This window comes from Salmo salar, chromosome 15 (genome assembly GCF_965601325.2).
Source record: "Salmo salar chromosome 15, fSalSal1, whole genome shotgun sequence".
NCBI lineage: Eukaryota > Metazoa > Chordata > Actinopteri > Salmoniformes > Salmonidae > Salmo > Salmo salar.
In genome coordinates this window covers 110,973,990-110,995,384 of record NC_138305.1, presented here as the reverse complement: position 1 = coordinate 110,995,384, position 21,395 = coordinate 110,973,990, and the positions used below count along the sequence as shown (strand labels likewise).

Genomic DNA, 21,395 nt, shown 5'->3' with positions numbered 1-21,395 from the left:
CTATCTACATCTATATCTATTATCTACATCTACCTACATGTATATCTATTATCTACATCTATATCTATTATCTACACCTATCTACATCTATTATCTACACCTATCTACATCTATATCTATTATCTACACCTATCCACATCTATATTTATTATCTATATCTATTATCTACACCTATCTACATCTATATATATTATCTACACCTATCTACATCTATATCTATTATCTACACCTATCCACATCTATATTTATTATCTATATCTATGATCTACACCTATCTACATCTATATCTATTATCTACACCTATCTACATCTATATCTATTATCTACACCTATATCTATTATCTACACCTATCTACACCTATATCTATTATCTACACCTATCTACATCTATATCTATTATCTACATCTACCTACATGTATATCTATTATCTACATTTACTTACATGTACAAATTACCTCAATTACCTCGACTAAGCTGTACCCTGGTATATTGAGTCGGAGACTGATTTTCATTGGGGATCAGAATAAAGACATGAAATGCAACAGCAAACAGAGGACCTCGGAGCCTGGTTCTTCTATAGGTTACCTTCCTAGGTTCCTGCCTTCTAGGGAGTTTTTTTCCTAGCCTCCATGCTTCTGCCTCTGCATTGCAGGCTTGGTATCTGTTTATTTATTTATTATTTTATTTCACCTTTATTTAAGCAGATAGGCCAGTTGAGAACATGATCTCATTTACAACTGTGACCTGGCCAAGATAAAGCAAAGCAGTGCGACAAAAACAACAACACAGAGTTACACATAAAGAAACATACAATCAATAACACAATAGACAAATCTATTTACAATGTGTGCAAATGTAAAAGAGTAGGGAGGTAAGGCAATAAAAAGGCCATAGAGGCGAAATAATTACAACTTGGCATTAACACTGGAGTGGTAGATGTGCAGATGATGATGTGCAAGTAGAGATACTGGGGTGCGGGGTGGGCTATGAGGTAGTTGGGTGGGCTATTTACAGATGGGCTATGTACAGGTACAGTGATCGATAAGCTGCTCTGACAGCTGATGCTTAAAGTTAGAGAGGGAGATACAAGTCTCCAGCTTCAGTGATTTTTGCAATTCGTTCCAGTCATTGGCACCAGAGAACTGGAAGCAAAGGTGGCCAAAGGAAGTGTTGGCTTTGGGGGTGACCAGTGAGATATACCTGCTGGAGCGCGTGCTACGAGTGGGTGTTGCTATGGTGACCAGTGAGCTGAGATAAGACGGGGCTTTACCTAGCAAAGACTTATAGATGAACTGGAGCCAGTGGGTTTGGCGATGAATACGTAGCGAAGGCCAGCCAACGAGAGCATACAGGTCGCAGTGGTGGGTGGTATATGGGGCTTTGGTGACAAAACGGATGGCACTGTGATAGACTACATCCAGTTTGCTGAGTAGACTGTTGGAGTCTATTTTGTAAATTACATCGCCGAAGTCAAGGATCAGTAGGATAGTCAGTTTTACGAGGATATGTTTGGCAGCATGAGTGAAGGAGGCTTTGTTGCGAAATAGGAAGCCGATTCTAGATAACATTTTTGATTGGAGATGTTTAATGTGAGTCTGGAAGTAGAGTTTACAGTCTAACCAGACACCTAGGTATTTGTAGTTGTCCACCTATTCTAAGTCAGAACCATCCAGAGTAGTGATGCTAGTCGGGCGGGCGGATGCGGGCAGCAATCGGTTGAAGAGCATGCATTTAGTTTTACTAGCATTTGAAAGCAGTTGGAGGCCACGGAAGAAGAGTTTTATGGCATTGAAGCTCGTTTGGAGGTTTGTTAACACAGTGTCCAAAGAAGGGCCAGATGTGTACAGCATGGTGTTGTCTGCGTAGAGGTGGATCAGAGAATCACCAGTAGCAAGAGCAACATCATTGATAAATACAGAGAAAAGAGTCGGCCCGAGAATTGAACACTGTGGCACCCCCATAGAGACTGCCAGAGGTCTGGACAACAGGCCCTCCAATTGTACACACTGACCTCTGTCTGCGAAGTAGTTGGTGAACCAGGTGAGGCAGTCATTTGAGAAACCAAGGCTATTGAGTCTGCCGATAAGAATGCGTTGATTGACAGAGTCGAAAGCCTTGGCCAGGTCGATGAAGACGGCTGCATAGTACTGTCTTTTGTCGATGGCGGTTATGATATCGTTTTGGACCTTGAGCGTGGCTGAGGTGCACCCATGACCAGCTCAGAAACCAGATTGCATAGCGGAGAAGGTACGGTGAGATTCAAAATGGTTTGTGATCTGTTTGTTAACTTTGCTTTCGCAGATTTTATAAAGGCAGGATTGATATAGATCTATAACAGGGGTCTAGAGTGTCACCCCCTTTGAAGAGGGGGATGACCGTGGCAGCTTTCCAATCTTTGGGGATCTCAGACGATACGAAAGAGAGGTTGAATAGGCTAGTAATAGTGGTTGCAACAACTTCGGCGGATCATTTTAGAAAGAGAGGGCCCAGATTGTCTAGCCCAGCTGATTTGTGGGATCCAGATTTTGCAGCTCTTTCAGAACACCAGCTGTCTGGATTTGGGTGAAGGAGAAGCAGGGGGAGGGGGGGTGGGCTTGGGCAAGTTGCTGCAGGGGTGCAGAGCTGTTGGCCGGGGTAGGGGTTGCCAGGTTGAAAGCATGGCCAGCCGTAGAATAATGCCTATTGAAATTCTCGATTATCGTAGATTTATCGGTGGTGACAGTATTTCCTAGCCTCAGTGCGGCGGGCAGCTGCACTCCATGGACTTTACAGTGTCCCAAAACTTTTTGGAGTTTGTGCTACAGGATGCAAATTTTGTTTGAAAAAGCTAGCCTTTGCTTTCCTAACTGACTGTGTATATTGGTTCCTGACTTCCCTGAAAAGTTGCATATCGCGGGGGCTATTCGATGCTAATGCAGAATGCCACCGTTTTTGTGCTGGTCAAGGGCAGTCAAGTCTGGGCTGAACCAAGGGATATATCTGTTCTTAGTTCTACATTTTTTTAATATGGGGCATGCTTATTTAAGATGGTGAGGAAAGCACTTTTAAAGAGCAACCAGTACTCCTCTACTGACCGGATGAGATCAATATCCTTCCAGGATACCCGGGCCAGGTCGATTAGAAAGGCCTGCTCGCTGAAGTGTTTTAGGGAGCATTTGACAGTGATGAGGGGTGGTCGTTTGACCGCAGACCCATTACGGATTTAGGGTTGTACCTGGTAGGTTCCTTGATAATTTGTGTGAGATTAAGGACATCTAGTTTAGATTGTAGGACCGTCGGGGTGTTAAGCATATTCCAGATTAGGTCACCTAACGGTACGAACTCTGAAGATAGATGGGGGGCAATCACTTCACATCCAGGGCACAGCTGAGGGCTGAGACTTGTTTCTGGAAAAGTGGATTTTTAAAAGTAGAAGCTCGAACTGTTTGGGCACAGACTTGGATAGTAAGACAGAACTCTGCAGGCTAACTCCACCCCCTTTGGCAGTTCTTTCTTGTTGGAAAATATTGTAGTTGGGGATGGAAATTTCTGGATTTTTGGTGGCCTTCCTAAGCCAGGATTCAGACACTGCTAGGACATCAGAGTTTGCGGAGTGTGCTAAAGCAGTGAATAAAACAAACTTAGGGAGGAGGCTTCTAGTATTAACATGCATGAAACCAAGGCTTTTACAGTTACAGAAGTCAACAAATGAGAGCGCCTGGGGAATGGGAGTGGTGCTGGGGGCTGCAGGGCCTGGGTTAACCTCTACATCACCAGAGGGATAGAGGAGGAGTAGGATAAGGGTACGGCTAAAGGCTATAAGAACTGGTCGTCTAGTGCGTTCGGAACAGAGAGTAAAAGGAGCAGATTTCTGGGCGTGGAAGAATGGATTCAAGGCATAATGTATAGACAAGGGTATGGTAGGATGTGAGTACAGTGGAGGTAAACCTAGGCATTGAGTGATGATGAGAAAGGTTTTGTTTTGTCTCTAGAGGCACCAGTTAAACCAGGTGAGGTCACCGTATGTGTGGGAGGTGGAAGAAAAGGGCTCTCTAAGGAAAATTGGGGGCTCTACAGTGAAAGAAGATCATAATCACTAACCAAAACAGCAGTAGACAAGGCATATTGACATTAGGGAGAGGCATGTGTAGCCAAGTGATCATAGGGTCCAGTGAGTAGTAGGAATAGATGAGTCAGGGAGCCGATTCATTAGTCGCTACTACGCTAGGCGAGCTGGAGACACGCCAATTCAGACAGCTAGCGGGCTGGGCCTAGCAGATGGGCCTCCGGCGACATCGCAATGGAAGAGCCTGTTGAAACCACCTCGAACGATTACGTCGGCTGACCAGTCGTGATGGATCGGCGTGGCTCCGTGTCGGCAGTAAAGGGTCTAGGCAAATTGGCAAAATAGGTATTATAGCCCAAAAATTGGCTGGTGGACCTCTTCGGCTAGCCGGGAGATGGGCTTAGCTCGAGGCTAGCTCCAGGCTAACTGGTGCTTGCTTCGGGACAGAGACGGTAGCCAGGAGTAGCCACTCGGATAGCAGCTAGCTAGCTGCAATGATCTGGTGTAACGGTTCAGAGCTTGCGGTAGGAATCCGGAGATGTGGTAGAGAAAAAGCAGTCCGATATGCTCTGGGTTGATATCGTGCTGTGCAGACTGGCAGGTATTGACCGAGCTGAGACTGGCTGGTGTCCGAGTTAACGGTGATGACCGCTAACAGTGGCTAACTGACGACTAGCTACTAGCTAGTTAGCTGGCTAGCTTCTGATGGAGGTTCCGGTTCTAAGGTATAAAAATAGCAGATCCGTACCACATTGGGTGAGGCGGGTTACAGGAGAGTGTATTTAGTTCGTAGATGGAAAGTGAGATTAAAATATATACGAAAAAACGCTATATACACGGGACAGGACGGGACAAGACAAAACACGTCCGACTGCTACGCCATCTTGTAAAGCACTTTGTGACAACTGGTGATGTGAAAAGGGCTTTATGAAATACAGTTGATGTGTTGATTGATCTGCAGCCAGGTCACAGATCTTAGTTTCCTCTATGTGTGTCAGACTGGAACAGAATATTATCTAACATCTCTCCATCTTCTTCCCTCTCAGATGGTCTCTAATGCGCTACAACGGAAACTCCCTCCCCACCCCCTCCTCCATCCTCCACCACCAGAGTGACTTCTCCACCTCCACCCTGCCCATCTCCGTCTCCAAACTGCCCCTGTCCCAGCCGGACGTGTGCACCGCCACCACCCCTGGAGCCCCCTGCCAACGACCCACCATGCCCCAGACCTCCCTCATGCTCCCCTCGCCCATGGAGGTCCCCCCTTGTGGCTTCAATGGCTGCCCAGCCAACGCCCACCCTCATGGGGGCCACAGCGCGGCCAGTGAGGGAGTACCTGGTGGGGATGGAGGAGGGGAGCTGGTCCCTGTGCCCCTGGGGAGGAGTGAGGGGGGTGGGATGGGGTTCAGTGTGACAGCGGGGGGGAAAGGGGGGCAGCTGGCCCTGGTGAAGAGGGTCTGGGACAGAAGGCAGTGCTCTTCCCTGCAGCCAGGGGATGCTATAGTCAAGATCAACGGCGCCGACGTGCAGAGTCTCAGCTTCGCTCAGGTACGACCGGCTTTGGAGACAGTTCCACAGCTAGAGGCTAAGATAATGTTGATTGGTATTTATTGCAACAACGCTCAATAGTAATCATCAGTTCTCATCACTCTCTGCAGTATAAACATTCTGACAATGTTGAGTAAGGTTATTGACACAGAGAATACTTGAAGACAAATATACAGTACCAGTCAAAAGTTTGGACACACCTACTCATTCAACGGTTTTTCTTTATTTTTACTACTTTCTACATTGTAGAATAGTAGTGAAGACATCAAAACTATGAAATAACACATATGGATTCATGTAGTAACCAAAAAAGTGTTAAACAAATCAAAACATATTTTATATTTGAGATTCTTCAAATAGCCACCCTTTGCCTTGATGACAGCTTTGCACACTCTTGGTATTCTCTAAACCAGCTTCATGAAGAAAGCTTTTCCAACCGTCTTGAAAGAGTTCCCACATATGCTGAGCACTTGTTGGCTGCTTTTTCTTCACTCTGCGATCCAACTCATCCCAAACCATCTCAGTTGGGTTGAGGTCGGGTGATTGTGGAGGCCAGGTCATCTGATGCAGCACTCCATCACTTTTCTTCTGGTCAAATAGCCCTTACACAGCCTGGAGGTGTGTTGGGTCATTGTTCTGTTGAAAAACAAATGATAGTTCCACTAAGCGCAAACTAGATGGGATGGCGAATCGCTGCAGAATGCTGTGGTAGCCATGCTGGTTAAGTGTGCCTTGAATTCTAAATAAATCACTGACAGTGTCACCAGCAAAGCACCCCCACACCATCACACCTCCTCCTCCGTGCTTCACGGTGGGAACCAGACATGCAGAGATCATCCGTTCACCTACTCTGCGTCTCACAATGACAAGGCGGTTGGAACCAAAAATCTGAAATTTGGATTCATCAGACCAAAGGACAGATTTCCACCAGTCTAATGTCATTTCTCGTGTTTCTTGGCCCAAGCAAGTCTCTTCTTCTTATTGGTGTCCTTTAGTTGTGTTTTTTTGTTGCAGAAATTTGACCATCAAGGCCTGGTTCACGCAGTCTCCTCTGAACAGTTGATGTTGAGATGTGTCTGCTACTTGAACTCTGTGAAGCATTTATTTGGGCTTCAATCTGAGGTGCAGTTAACTCTAATGAACTTATCCTCTGCAGCAGAAGTAACTCTGTCTTCCTTTCCTGTGGCGGTCCTCATGAGAGCCAGTTCAATCATAGCGCTTGATGGTTTTTGCGACTGCCCTTGAAGAAACTTTCAAAGTTCTTGAAATGTTCCGCATTGACTGACCTTCATGTCTTAAATTAATGATGGACTGTTGTTTCTCTTTGCTTATTTGAGCTGTTCTTGCCATAGTATGGACTTGGTCTTTTACCAAATAGGGCTATCTTCTGTATACCACCCCTACTGCCAACACAACTGATTGGCTCAAACGCATTAAGAAGGAAATAAATTCCACAAATTAACTTTTAACAAGGCACACCTGTTAATTACAATGCATTCCAGGTGACTACCTCATGAAACTGGTTGATAGAATGCCAAGAGTGTGCAAAGCTGTCATCAAGGCAAAGGGTGACTACTTTGACAAATCTCAAATATAAAATATATTTTGATTTGTTAACACTTTTTTGGTTACTACATGATTCCATATGTGTTATTTCTTAGTATTGATGTCTTCACTATTATTCTACAATGTAGAAAATTGTAAAATGGAAAAACCTTTAAATTATTAGGTGTGTCCGAACATTTGACTGGTACTGTACATAAGAGCTTGTTTCTGAATGTCACTACAAGTTTATTTGAAAAAGGCCTTTGAAAAAACAGCGTGAGATGTTTGCCAATTCTTTTAACCTATTTTAACATGACCTCTGCTGAACATTGAAGGTCCAGCGGGTCCTCCAGAAACACACCAAGCAGGGAGAAGTAGTGCTGTTGGTTTACAGAGGAGGTAAGACCATTAACCTGTATAACCATTAACCTATATAACCTGTATAAATACTACTATTACTACCACAAATACACTCTATTTACCCATATAACCTGTATAAATACTACTAATACTACTACTACCACAAATACACTATTTACCTATATAACCTGTATAAATACTACTACTACTACTACTCCGACCACAAATACGCTATTCTACCTATATAACCTGTATACATACTTTTAGTACTACTACTACCACAAATACACTGTATTTACCCAAATAACCTGTATAAATACTACTAGTACTACTACTACCACAAATACACTGTATTTACCCATATAACCTGTATAAATACTACTAGTACTACTACTATCACAAATACACTATTTACCAATATAACCTGTATACATACTTTTAGTACTACTACTACCACAAATACACTGTATTTACCCAAATAACCTGTATAAATACTTCTAGTACTACTACTACCACAAATACACTGTTTTACTCATAGAACCTGTATAAGTATTTCTAGTACTACTACTACTACCACAAATGCACTGTATTTACCCATATAACCTGTATAAATACTACTAGTACTACTACTACCACAAATACACTGTATTTACCCATATAACCTGTATAAATACTACTAGTACTACCACTACCACAAATAAACTATTTACCTATATAACCTGTATACATACTTTTAGTACTACTACTACCACAAATACACTGTATTTACCCAAATAACCTGTATAAATACTACTAGTACTACTACTACCACAAATACACTGTATTTACCCATATAACCTGTATAAATACTACTAGTACTACTACTATCACAAATACACTATTTACCAATATAACCTGTATACATACTTTTAGTACTACTACTACCACAAATACACTGTATTTACCCAAATAACCTGTATAAATACTTCTAGTACTACTACTACCACAAATACACTGTTTTACTCATAGAACCTGTATAAGTATTTCTAGTACTACTACTACTACCACAAATACACTGTATTTACCCATATAACCTGTATAAATACTACTAGTACTACTACTATCACAAATACACTGTATTTACCTATATAACCTGTATAAATACTCTAGTACTGATACTACCACAATACACTGTATTTACCTATATAAATACTAGTAATACTACTGCTGTTGCTAGCATTGGTGCAGTACCCTCATCCTGGTTTTCTTCCTGTTTAAATACTCTTTATGTATGTAACATGAAACTTTAGTAGTTTAGGTATGAATCCTCTGTATGTAACATTTAACTTCAGTACGACTTGGTTTTAAATACTCTTAATGTAACATGTAACTTCATAACTTTAGGTTTTAAACCACTTTAGCTTTCAGACCAGGTTACTGTGTAGAGGATACAGGATCGTTTCGCCTCAGAGATTTGTGTTGGGTTCACTATTGACATTCTAATTGGTCTAGATGAGCTGAACCTCTCTCTCTCTTTCTCTCTTTCTCTCTTCTCTGTCTCCCTCCTTTCTCTCTCTCTCTCTCTCTCTCTCTCTCTCTCTCTCTCTCTCTCTCTCACCTCTCTCTCTCTCTCTCTCTCTCTCTCTCTCCCCACCTCTCTCTCTCTCTCTCTCTCTCTCCTCTCTCTCTCTCTCTCTCCCACCTCTCTTTCTCTCTCTCTCCCACCTCTCTTTCTCTCTCTCTTCTCTGTCTCCCTCCTTTCTCTCTCTTTCTCTCTTTTTTCTCTGTCTCTCTCCCACCTCTCTCTCTTTCTCTCTCTCTTCTCTGTCTCCCTCCTTTCTCTCTCTCTCTCTCTCTCTTCTCTCTCTCTCTTCTCTGTCACCCTCCTTTCTCTCTCTCTCTCTCTCTCTCCCCAGGGTCTCTCTTCTCTCCTGTCTCCCCTAACCTCTACAAGCCCCTCCCCTCTCCCCTGGGCCCCTCCTCCTCCCATGGCCTCCCATCCGACCTGCCTGCCTCCTCCTCCACCTCAGATGCCTTGGTGCCCCTGCACCTCCCTCACACCCCCCAAATCCCCCCCAGCCACAGTGACCTCTCCCCAGCCTCGCCCTCCACAGATCTCCCCTCCCTGGTCCAGAGCACAAGCTTTCTGGACTCAGTCCCTGTAACCCTCACCCTGGAACCCAGAGACTGGCTTGGGGTGGAGAACGGTGGTGGGGCCCCGGGTGTGTTGAGGCCCCCAGGAGGAGGAGCAGGACTGGGGGCTGTGGCCAAGGGCCAGGCGGACAGACGAGGGGGAGGGGCCATTCTAGGGGTCAGGGGTCAGGAGGTGGAGCTACGGAGACGGCCAGGGGAGGGGTTCGGCTTCATCATCGCCTCAAAGGACCTGGCCAATGGGGGTGAGTCATTTATTGTCTATTTATAACCCAGTGCTGATCCTCTGCTTGTCCACATAGTTTTATTCATAGTGATATAAAAGGGCAAAACTGATCCTCGATCTGTACTCCTACTCTGAGGTGCTTTATGAATATGAGGCCTGGTCATAAAAGATAATTCTTTTGTTGTGTTATATGCTGCCCCCCCCCCAACCATTTTGAATTCAATGCCTTCTGGGTATTCAACACCTGTGGTTTAATTAACAAGGGCTTCGTTACCTTCTGGGTATTCAACACCTGTGGTTTAATTAACAAGGGATTCAACGAGCCAACGCTATCTCATTGCCTCATAGCACTATAAACCTGTAACGTCTCTGCTCTGTGTAACTATGAAATCTGGGGGAAACCTGCTGATATATGATACACTTCCATCCTGAACAGATACAGTAGAATTCTGGTTATTGTGTGATCTATTGTGTGATCTATTGTGTGATCTATTGTGTGATCGACCGCCTCAATTCGATCTCATGTAGCAAAGCAAAAATTTGATTATTATTTTATTAAAAAAAAAAAAAAATAAGAGTCTCAGAGATAGAAAATTGTATATCATACACTGCATTTGCCTGAAACAATGCGAAAGTAATTCTGCTTTGAATGTTGATAAACTTGTAACCCCATTTGAGAGTGAGTAGTTTAGTAAACAAACCAAAGATTTCAAGACTAAAAGTGGTGAAAGTAGTAGCCTACAATAAGAAAAAAGTAAAAGTAAAAATACATTTTATCTAGTCCTTGTCTTATATCCTAATCTGACTTTGGTGCAGGTCATGTTGTTCTCCACGTTACCGTCTCTGGTAAACACAAACTATATCAAATACAATCTAAGTTTATTTGTCACATGCACAGGATACAGAAGGTGTAAACGGTACAGTGAAAGGGTTACTTGCATATTAACAATATCAAAAACAGAAAGCATCCAGGTAAAACATTTTATAATTATTAGATGACGTTTACCCAACACACTTGTCTAAATTGATGGGTCATGTGAAAGGAAATGCTATAGCTCCCAGCCACATCTAGCTAAGTGGATGGGTTACTATTGTCTAGACATTGTACACTTGTTCATGAAATACAATGGATGGCCGTAATCACCCCCAGATACACCTGGCTAACTTGACGGCTCGCGTAATCATCTGGTCAACCGTATTTTGTTTTAGACATGTAGCTAGCTAGCTAGCTAAACAATGAACCGGCATCATCGCCCGGCATGTCCAGCCCACTCATTATCTCAGCCTATCATGGCTAACGGGAAGGTTCCTTCCTTTTTCCGTAGCTAAATCAACTAGGCTCGTAATTTAACAATTTTATTCATATTTAAAGGATGCAACACAAGTCTGTTATTAAAGCTGACATGTTCAAGAAGGTATTTATGACCAAAAAAAAAACGCATTTTGATTTTTTTTAAATTACGTTCAAATGACTCTCCTGTGAAGTAGTGACGTGTGACATGCGCCTAGTTTCCTGAAACAAGTTACATGTTCTAGTCTACAGTATCTGGGTAATTAAGGGTTATTCTAGTCTACAGTATCTGGGTAATTATAGATATTCTACTCTACAGTATCTGTGTAATTATAGATATTCTACTCTACAGTATCTGGGTAATTAAGGGATATTCTACTCTACAGTATCTGGGTAATTATAGATATTCTACTCTACAGTATCTGGGTAATTATAGATATTCTAGTCTACAGTATCTGGGAAATTATAGATATTCTAGTCTACAGTATCTGGGTAATTAAGGGATATTCTACTCTACAGTATCTGGGTAATTATAGATATTCTACTCTACAGTATCTGGGTAATTATAGATATTCTACTCTACAGTATCTGGGTAATTAATGGATATTCTACTCTACAGTATCTGGGTAATTATAGATATTCTAATCTACAGTATCTGGGTAATTAAGGGTTATTCTACTCTACAGTATCTGGGTAATTATAGATATTCTACTCTACAGTATCTGGGTAATTATAGATATTCTACTCTACAGTATCTGGGTAATTAAGGGTTATTCTAGTCTACAGTATCTGGGTAATTATAGATATTCTACTCTACAGTATCTGTGTAATTATAGATATTCTACTCTACAGTATCTGGGTAATTAAGGGATATTCTACTCTACAGTATCTGGGTAATTATAGATATTCTACTCTACAGTATCTGGGTAATTATAGATATTCTAGTCTACAGTATCTGGGAAATTATAGATATTCTAGTCTACAGTATCTGGGTAATTAAGGGATATTCTACTCTACAGTATCTGGGTAATTATAGATATTCTACTCTACAGTATCTGGGTAATTATAGATATTCTACTCTACAGTATCTGGGTAATTAATGGATATTCTACTCTACAGTATCTGGGTAATTATAGATATTCTAATCTACAGTATCTGGGTAATTAAGGGTTATTCTACTCTACAGTATCTGGGTAATTATAGATATTCTACTCTACAGTATCTGGGTAATTATAGATATTCTACTCTACAGTATCTGGGTAATTGTAGATATTCTACTCTACAGTATCTGGGTAATTATAGATATCCTACTCTACAGTATCTGGGTAATTAAGGGTTATTCTAGTCTACAGTATCTGGGTAATTATAGATATTCTTGTCTACAGTATCTGGGTAATTATAGATATTCTAGTCTACAGTATCTGGGTAATTATAGATATTCTACTCTACCATATCTGGGTAATTAATTAACCTGTTGGGGCTACAGGTTAGCAATGAACCCCGAGTCGGGATTGCTAACAAGGCTGGAAATTCAAAACATCAAAAATATAATAATTTCAATTTCTCAAACAATCAACTATTTTACACAATTTAAATGATAAACATCTCCTTAATCTAACCACATTGTTCGATTTTCAAAGAGGCTTTACGGCAAAAGCATAAAGTTAGATTATGTTAGGACAGTACATAGCCACAAAAGTACAAACATCCATTTTCAATTCAAGGTCAGGCGTCACCAAAAGCAGAAACCAGCTAGAATTATGCACTAACTTTTGTCAATCTCCATCAGATGACACTCCTAGGACATTATGTTATACAATACATGCATTTTTTGTTCCATCAAGTTCATATTTATATCCAAAAACATCATTTTACAGTAGCGTGAAATTCAGATTTTTTTCTTCTCTGAAATGCTTCCGGTGAACATAACAAAATTACTATTCGAAAACATTGGTAAATTATAATATTGTCATTCAAAGAATAATATATTATCATCTCGTAATTGCTACCGAATGGCCAGGTCTCAAAATAACTTTACTGGGAAATCACATTTTGCAATAAACGGGGTGCTATGCTAAGAACAACAGGCTATGCTATACAGTTAGCATCATCTAAAATCGATAATAACATTGTAAATATCCCCTTACCTTTGATTATCTCCATCAGAAGGCAGGCATCCCAGGTCCGGAAGGCATCCCAGGTCCGGAACAAATGTGGTTTCTTTTGACAAAGTTCATAATTTATGTCCAAATAACACCAAGTACTTAGCGTTCATTATGCTCCCACAAAACGTGGTGGGGGGAGTGTAAAATCACGCCGAAAAGCTAAAAAACCTAGTAAATAATCTATTTACGTCCGTTCAAACATGTCAAATGTTGTTTAGCATTAATCTTTTGGTCCATTTTTAACGTTAAACATCAGTAATATTTTCACACAACCTATCCTATGTCTAGATAAACAATGATGACAAACTCACGCTTCTCAGATTTATGCGCAGGCGAAAAACAATGAAGTGATGACATGTCAACTTCCTTGGATTCTAATTTGCTCTCTGTTTATCATAGACGCTTCAAACAACTTTATAAAGATCGTTGACATCTAGTGGAAGCCGTAGGTGTTGCGAAATGAATCCTTTCTCACTATGGTATCTATAAAACAATGACACTAAATAGTACAGTCACAAAATTCACATTTTTTTAAAATCTATTTTTCACAGGTTTTTGCCTGCAATATGAGTTTTGTTATACTTACAGACACCATTCAAACTGTTTTAGAAAATTCAGAGTGTTTTCTATCCGAATGTGTTAATAATATGCATATCCTAGCTTCTGAGTTGGTGTAGGAGGCAGTTAAAAATGGGCACATATTTTTTTCAAAATGTCTCAATACTGCCCCCGAGCCCCAACAGGTTTAAGGGATATTCTAATCTACAGTATCTGGGCAATTAAGGGATATTGTAATCTACAGTATCTGGGAAATGAAGGGATATTCTAATTTACAGTGTCTGGGTAGTTAAGGGATATTCTAATCTACAGTATCTGGGTAATTAAGGGATATTCTAATCTACAGTATCTGTGTAGTTAAGGGATATTCTACTCTACAGTATCTGGGAAATTAAGGGATATTCTACTGTACAGTATCTGGGTAATTAAGGGATATTCTACTCTACAGTATCTGGGTAATTATAGATATTCTACTCTACAGTATCTGGGTAATTATAGATATTCTACTCTACAGTATCTGGGTAATTATAGATATTCTACTCTACAGTATCTGGGTAATTAAGGGATATTCTACTCTACAGTATCTGGGTAATTATAGATATTCTAGTCTACAGTATCTGGGTAATTATAGATATTCTACTCTACAGTATCTGGGTAATTAAGGGATATTCTAATTTACAGTGTCTGGGTAGTTAAGGGATATTCTAATATACAGTATCTGGGTAATTAAGGGATATTCTAATCTACAGTATCAGTGTAGTTAAGGGATATTCTACTCTACAGTATCTGGGAAATTAAGGGATATTCTAATCTACAGTATCTGGGTAATTAAGGGATATTCTAGTCTACAGTATCTGGGTAATTAAGGGATATTCTAATCTACAGTATCTGGGTAATTAAGGGATATTCTAATCTACAGTATCTGGGTAATTAAGGGATATTCTAATCTACAGTATCTGGGAAATTAAGGGATATTCTAATCTACAGTATCTGGGAAATTAAGGGATATTCTACTCTACAGTATCTGGGTAATTATAGATAATCTACTCTACAGTATCTGGGTAATTATAGATATTCTACTCTACAGTATCTGGGTAATTGTAGATATTCTACTCTACAGTATCTGGGTAATTATAGATATTCTACTCTAAAGTATCTGGGTAATTATAGATATTCTACTGTACAGTATCTGGGTAATTATAGATATTCTACTCTACAGTATCTGGGTAATTGTAGATATTCTACTCTACAGTATCTGGGTAATTGTAGATATTCTACTCTACAGTATCTGGGTAATTAAGGGTTATTCTACTATACAGTATCTGGGTAATTATAGATATTCTACTCTACAGTATCTGGGTAATTAAGGGATATTCTACTCTACAGTATCTGGGTAATTATAGATATTCTAGTCTACATTATCTGGGAAATTATAGACATTCTACTCTACAGTATCTGGGAAATTATAGATATTCTACTCTACAGTATCTGGGTAATTATAGATATTCTACTCTACAGTATCTGGGAAATTATAGACATTCTACTCTACAGTATCTGGGTAATTATAGATATTCTACTCTACAGTATCTGGGAAATTATAGATATTCTACTCTACAGTATCTGTGTAATTATAGATATTCTACTCTACAGTATCTGGGTAATTAAGGGTTATTCTACTCTACAGTATCTGGGTAATTATAGATATTCTACTCTACAGTATCTGGGTAATTAAGGGATATTCTACTCTACAGTATCTGGGTAATTATAGATATTCTACTCTACAGTATCTGGGTAATTAAGGGATATTCTACTCTACAGTATCTGGGTAATTATAGATATTCTACTCTACAGTATCTGGGTAATTAAGGGTTATTCTACTCTACAGTATCTGGGTAATTATAGATATTCTACTCTTCAGTATCTGGGTAATTGTAGATATTCTACTCTACAGTATCTGGGTAATTGTAGATATTCTACTCTACAGTATCTGGGTAATTATAGATATTCTACTCTACAGTATCTGGGTAATTATAGATATTCTACTCTACAGTATCTGGGTAATTAAGGGATATTCTACTCTACAGTATCTGGGTAATTAAGGGATATTCTACTCTACAGTATCTGGGTAATTATAGATATTCTACTCTACAGTATCTGGGTAATTGTAGATATTCTACTCTACAGTATCTGGGTAATTATAGACATGCTACTCTACAGTATCTGGGTAATTAAGGGATATTCTAGTCTACAGTATCTGGGTAATTATAGATATTCTACTCTACAGTATCAGGGTAATTGTAGATATTCTACTCTACAGTGTCTGGGTAATTTTAGACATGCTACTCTACAGTATCTGGGTAATTAAGGGATATTCTACTCTAAAGTATCTGGGTAATTATATATATTCTACTCTACAGTATCTGGGTAATTATAGATATTCTACTCTACAGTATCTGGGTAATTATAGATATTCTACTCTACAGTATCTGGGTAATTATAGATATTCTACTCTACAGTTGTCACGGCTGTTGTCGGTGAATGAGGACCAATACGCAGCAGGTACGTGAATGCTCATCTTGATTTTTAATTAATCTCAAAAATGAACATACAAAATAACAAAACACGAACGATCAACAAAAACAGTCTGGTAAGGCACAAGGCGAAACACAGAACAATCACCCACAAATCACACACACAAACACACCCTAATATATGGGACTCTCAATCAAAGGCAGATAGACAACACCTGCCTTCAACTGAGAGTCCCAACCCCAATTAACCAAACATAGAAACACACACACCAGACTAACCATAGAATACAACCACATAGACCATCAACCAAAAACCCAGAAATACTAAATCAAACACCCTTTACACAAACACACCACCCCGAACCACATAAAACAAATACCCTCTGCCACGTCCTGACCAAACTACAAAAACAATTAACCTTATACTGGCCAGGACGTGACAGTACCCCCCCCTTAAAGGTGCTACCCCAGAAGCACCTTAAAAAATAACCCCAAGCAACACCAAAAAAAAAATTCCCCTTTTCTAAAGGGAGGGAAGGGAGGGTGGCTGCCGTCAACGACGGCACTGTGCTACACCCCCCCTCCCCAACCCACCTATTTCTGGAGGTGGCTCTGGTTCCGGCCGTTCCAGGCTGTCGGGCCACTCTGGCATCGCCGAGGGGCAGTCGGGGCAGTCTGGCAATTCGGGAGAGTCTGGGCAGTCTGGCAATTCGGGAGAGTCTGGGCAGTCTGGCAATTCGGGAGAGTCTGGGCAGTCTGGCAATTCGGGAGAGTCTGGGCAGTCTGGCCACTCCGGCAGTTCAGCGCAGTCTGGCCACTCCGGCAGTTCAGCGCAGTCTGACCTCTCTGGCGACTGTTGACTGGCGGGCAGCTCTGACGGTGACTGTTGACTGGCAGGCAGCTCTGACGATGACTGTTGACTGGCGGGCAGCTCTGACGATGACTGTTGACTGGCGGGCAGCTCTGACGATGACTGTTGACTGGCGGGCAGCTCTGACGATGACTGTTGACTGGCGGGCAGCTCTGACGATGACTGTTGACTGGCGGGCAGCTCTGACGATGACTGTTGACTGGCGGGCAGCTCTGACGATGACTGTTGACTGGCGGGCAGCTCTGACGATGACTGTTGACTGGCGGGCAGCTCTGACGATGACTGTTGACTGGCGGGCAGCTCTGACGATGACTGTTGACTGGCGGGCAGATCTGACGATGACTGTTGACTGGCGGGCAGATCTGATGATGACTGTTGCCTGGCGGGCAGCTCTGATGATGACTGTTGACTGGCGGGCAGCTCTGATGATGACTGTTGACTGGCGGGCAGCTCTGATGAAGACTGTTGACTGGCGAGGCTGGGTTGACGCACTTGTAGCCTGGTGCGTGGTGCTGGTACTGGGCTTACCAGATTATGTACACGCACCTCCAGGCTAGTGCGGGGAGCGGGAACAGGACGAGTCGGACTGGGTTGACGCACTTCCGGGTCCGCACGAGAGACAGGAGCTGGAAACCCAGGGCTATGGAGGCGCACAGTCGGTCTCGATCTTACCTCCTGCACAACCCGTCTTGGCTGGATGGAACTAGTAGCCCTGTACGAGCGGGGTGCCCGTACAGGGCAGACTGGGCTGTGCAGGGGCCTGATGGTAGCCGTGCGTAGAGCGGGAGTTGGGTAGCCTGGTCCTCGGAGGCGTACCGGCGACCAGATGCGCTGCGCAGGCATCCTCCTACCAGGCTGGATGCCCGCTCTAGCACGGCACCTGCGAGGGGCTGGAATAACGCGCACTGGACTGTGCGTGCGTATGGGTGAGATAGTGCGCTCCTCAGCGAAACATAGCGCTCTCCACCCCATACGCTCCTCCATATAACCACGAGTAGCTGGCTTCCGGCTCTTCTTACGCCTAGCCAAACTACCCGTGTGCCCCCCCCCAAAATTTTCTTGGGGGTGCCTCTCGTGCTTCTCCTTCAGCGCGTACTTGGCCTCGTACCACCGCCTCTCTGCCTTGGCTGCCTCAATTTCCCACTGCGGGCGTCGATAATCCCCAGCCTGGTGCCAAGGTCCGGCCCCGTCCAGAACTTCCTCCCAAGTCCACTTCTCCCGCCAGTCCAACTCGAACTCCGTCTGCTCCCTCCTCTGCTGCTTGGTCCTTTGGTGGTGGGTGATTCTGTCACGGCTGTTGTCGGTGAATGAGGACCAATACGCAGCAGGTACGTGAATGCTCATCTTGATTTTTAATTAATCTCAAAAATGAACATACAAAATAACAAAACACGAACGATCAACAAAAACAGTCTGGTAAGGCACAAGGCGAAACACAGAACAATCACCCACAAATAACACATACAAACACACCCTAATATATGGGACTCTCAATCAAAGGCAGATAGACAACACCTGCCTTCAACTGAGAGTCCCAACCCCAATCAACCAAACATAGAAACACACACACTAGACTAACCATAGAATTAACTAAACATAAACCAAAACCCGGAAATACTAAATCAAACACCCTTTACACAAACACACCACCCCGAACCACATAAAACAAATACCCTCTGCCACGTCCTGACCAAACTACAAAAACAATTAACCTTATACTGGCCAGGACGTGACAACAGTATCTGGGTAATTATAGATATTCTACTCTACAGTATCTGGGTAATTAAGGGATATTCTACTCTACAGTATCTGGGTAATTATAGATATTCTACTCTGCAGTATCTGGGTAATTGTAGATATTCTACTCTACAGTATCTGGGTAATTATAGATATTCTACTCTACAGTATCTGGGCAATTATAGATATTCTACTCTACAGTATCTGGGTAATTAAGGGATATTCTACTCTACAGTATCTGGGTAATTATAGATATTCTACTCTACAGTATCTGGGTAATTGTAGATATTCTACTCTACAGTATCTGGGTAATTATAGATATTCTACTCTACAGTATCTGGGTAATTAAGGGATATTCTAATCTACAGTATCTGGGCAATTAAGGGATATTCTAGTCTACAGTATCTGGGTAATTATAGATATTCTACTCTACAGTATCTGGGTAATTATAGATATTCTACTCTACAGTTTCTGGGTAATTATAGGTATTCTACTCTACAGTATCTGGGTAATTGTAGATATTCTACTCTACAGTATCTGGGTAATTATAGATATTCTACTCTACAGTATCTGGGTAATTATAGATATTCTACTCTACAGTATCTGGGTAATTAAGGGATATTCTACTCTACAGTATCTGGGTAATTATAGATATTCTACTCTACAGTATCTGGGTAATTAAGGGATATTCTACTCTACAGTATCTGGGTAATTATAGATATTCTAGTCTACAGTATCTGGGAAATTATAGATATTCTACTCTACAGTACCTGGGTAATTATAGATATTCTACTCTACAATATCTGGGTAATTAAGGGATATTCTACTCTACAGTATCTGGGTAATTAAGGGATATTCTACTCTACAGTATCTGGGTAATTATAGATATTCTACTCTACAGTATCTGGGTAATTATAGATATTCTAGTCTACAGTATCTGGGAAATTATAGATATTCTACTCTACAGTATCTGGGTAATCTGGGTAATCTGGGGGATGGGGGCGGGGACGGGGGGAGTCAGCACATGTTTCCTGGGGTCAGCGGCTGTAACCTTTGGACTACACATGCCAAACGTTTGCCTTTTTGACCAATCAGGGAATCTGTCTTGTACAGTATAGTAGAGTTCAGTTATTCTCTGGTGTTAGTGTAGTGTAGTAATCTGGTGTTACTGTAGTAATCTGGTGTTAGTGTAGTAATCTGGTGTTAGTGTAGTAATCTGGTTTTAGTGTAGTGTAGTAATCTGGTGTTAGTGTAGTGTAGTTATCTGGTGTTACTGTAGTTATCTGGTGTTAGTGTAGTGTATTAATCTGGTGTTAGTGTAGTGTGGTAATCTGGTGTTACTGTAGTTATCTGGTGTTAGTGTAGTGTATTAATCTGGTGTAGTGTAGTGTAGTAATCTGGTGTTACTGTAGTGTATTAATCCTGGTGTTACTGTAGTGTATTAATCCTGGTGTAGTGTAGTGTGGTAATCTGGTGTTAGTGTAGTAATCTGGTGTTAGTGTAGTTATCTGGTGTTAGTGTAGTGTATTCATCTGGTGTTACTGTAGTGTAGTAATCTGGTGTTAGTGTAGTGTAGTAATCTGGTGTTACTGTAGTGTCGTAATCTGGTGTTACTGTAGTGTAGTAATCTGGTGTTAGTGTAGTGTAGTAATCTGGTGTTAGTGTAGTGTAGTAATCTGGTGTTAGTGTAGTAATCTGGTGTTAGTGTAGTGTAGTAATCTGGTGTTAGTGTAGTAATCTGGTGTTAGTGTAGTGTAGTAATCTGGTGTTAGTGTAGTTATCTGGTGTTACTGTAGTGTATTAATCCTGGTGTAGTGTAGTGTAGTAATCTGGTGTTAGTGTAGTGTAGTAATCTGGTGTTAGTGTAGTAATCTGGTGTTAGTGTAGTGTGGTAATCTGGTGTTACTGTAGTGTAGTTATCTGGTGTTACTGTAGTGTAGTAATCTGGTGTTACTGTAGTGTATTAATCTGGTGTTAGTGTAGTAATCTGGTGTTAGTGTAGTGTAGTTATCTGGTGTTACTGTAGTGTAGTAATCTGGTGTTAGTGTAGTGTAGTAATCTGGTGTTAATGTAGTGTAGTAATCTGATGTTAGTGTAGTGAGGTAATCTGGTGTTAGTGTAGTGTAGTAATCTGGTGTTAGTGTAGTAATCTGGTGTTAGTGTAGTAATCTGGTGTTAGTGTAGTAATCTGGTGTTAGTGTAGTAATCTGATGTTAGTGTAGTTATCTGGTGTTAGTGTAGTGTAGTAATCTGGTGTTAGTGTAGTGTAGTAATCTGGTGTTAGTGTAGTGTAGTAATCTGGTGTTAATGTAGTGTAGTAATCTGGTGTTAGTGTAGTGTAGTAATCTGGTGTTAGTGTAGTGTAGTAATCTGATGTTAGTGTAGTG

The 21,395-nt window shown here is 41.4% G+C and overlaps 1 protein-coding gene across 4 annotated transcripts in view; it reads left to right on the top strand.

Moving 5' to 3' along the window:
- Positions 1-21,395, top strand: part of magixa (MAGI family member, X-linked a) — a 138,729-nt gene that overhangs the window by 59,028 nt on the left and 58,306 nt on the right. For all 4 annotated transcript variants that reach the window (XM_082962275.1, XM_082962274.1, XM_082962273.1 and 1 more), the window contains exons 10-12: positions 5,093-5,594; positions 7,475-7,538; positions 9,395-9,874. In XM_082962275.1, coding sequence (XP_082818401.1) covers positions 5,093-5,594; positions 7,475-7,538; positions 9,395-9,874 — 1,046 coding nt within the window. The remainder of the gene's footprint in view (positions 1-5,092; positions 5,595-7,474; positions 7,539-9,394; positions 9,875-21,395) is intronic.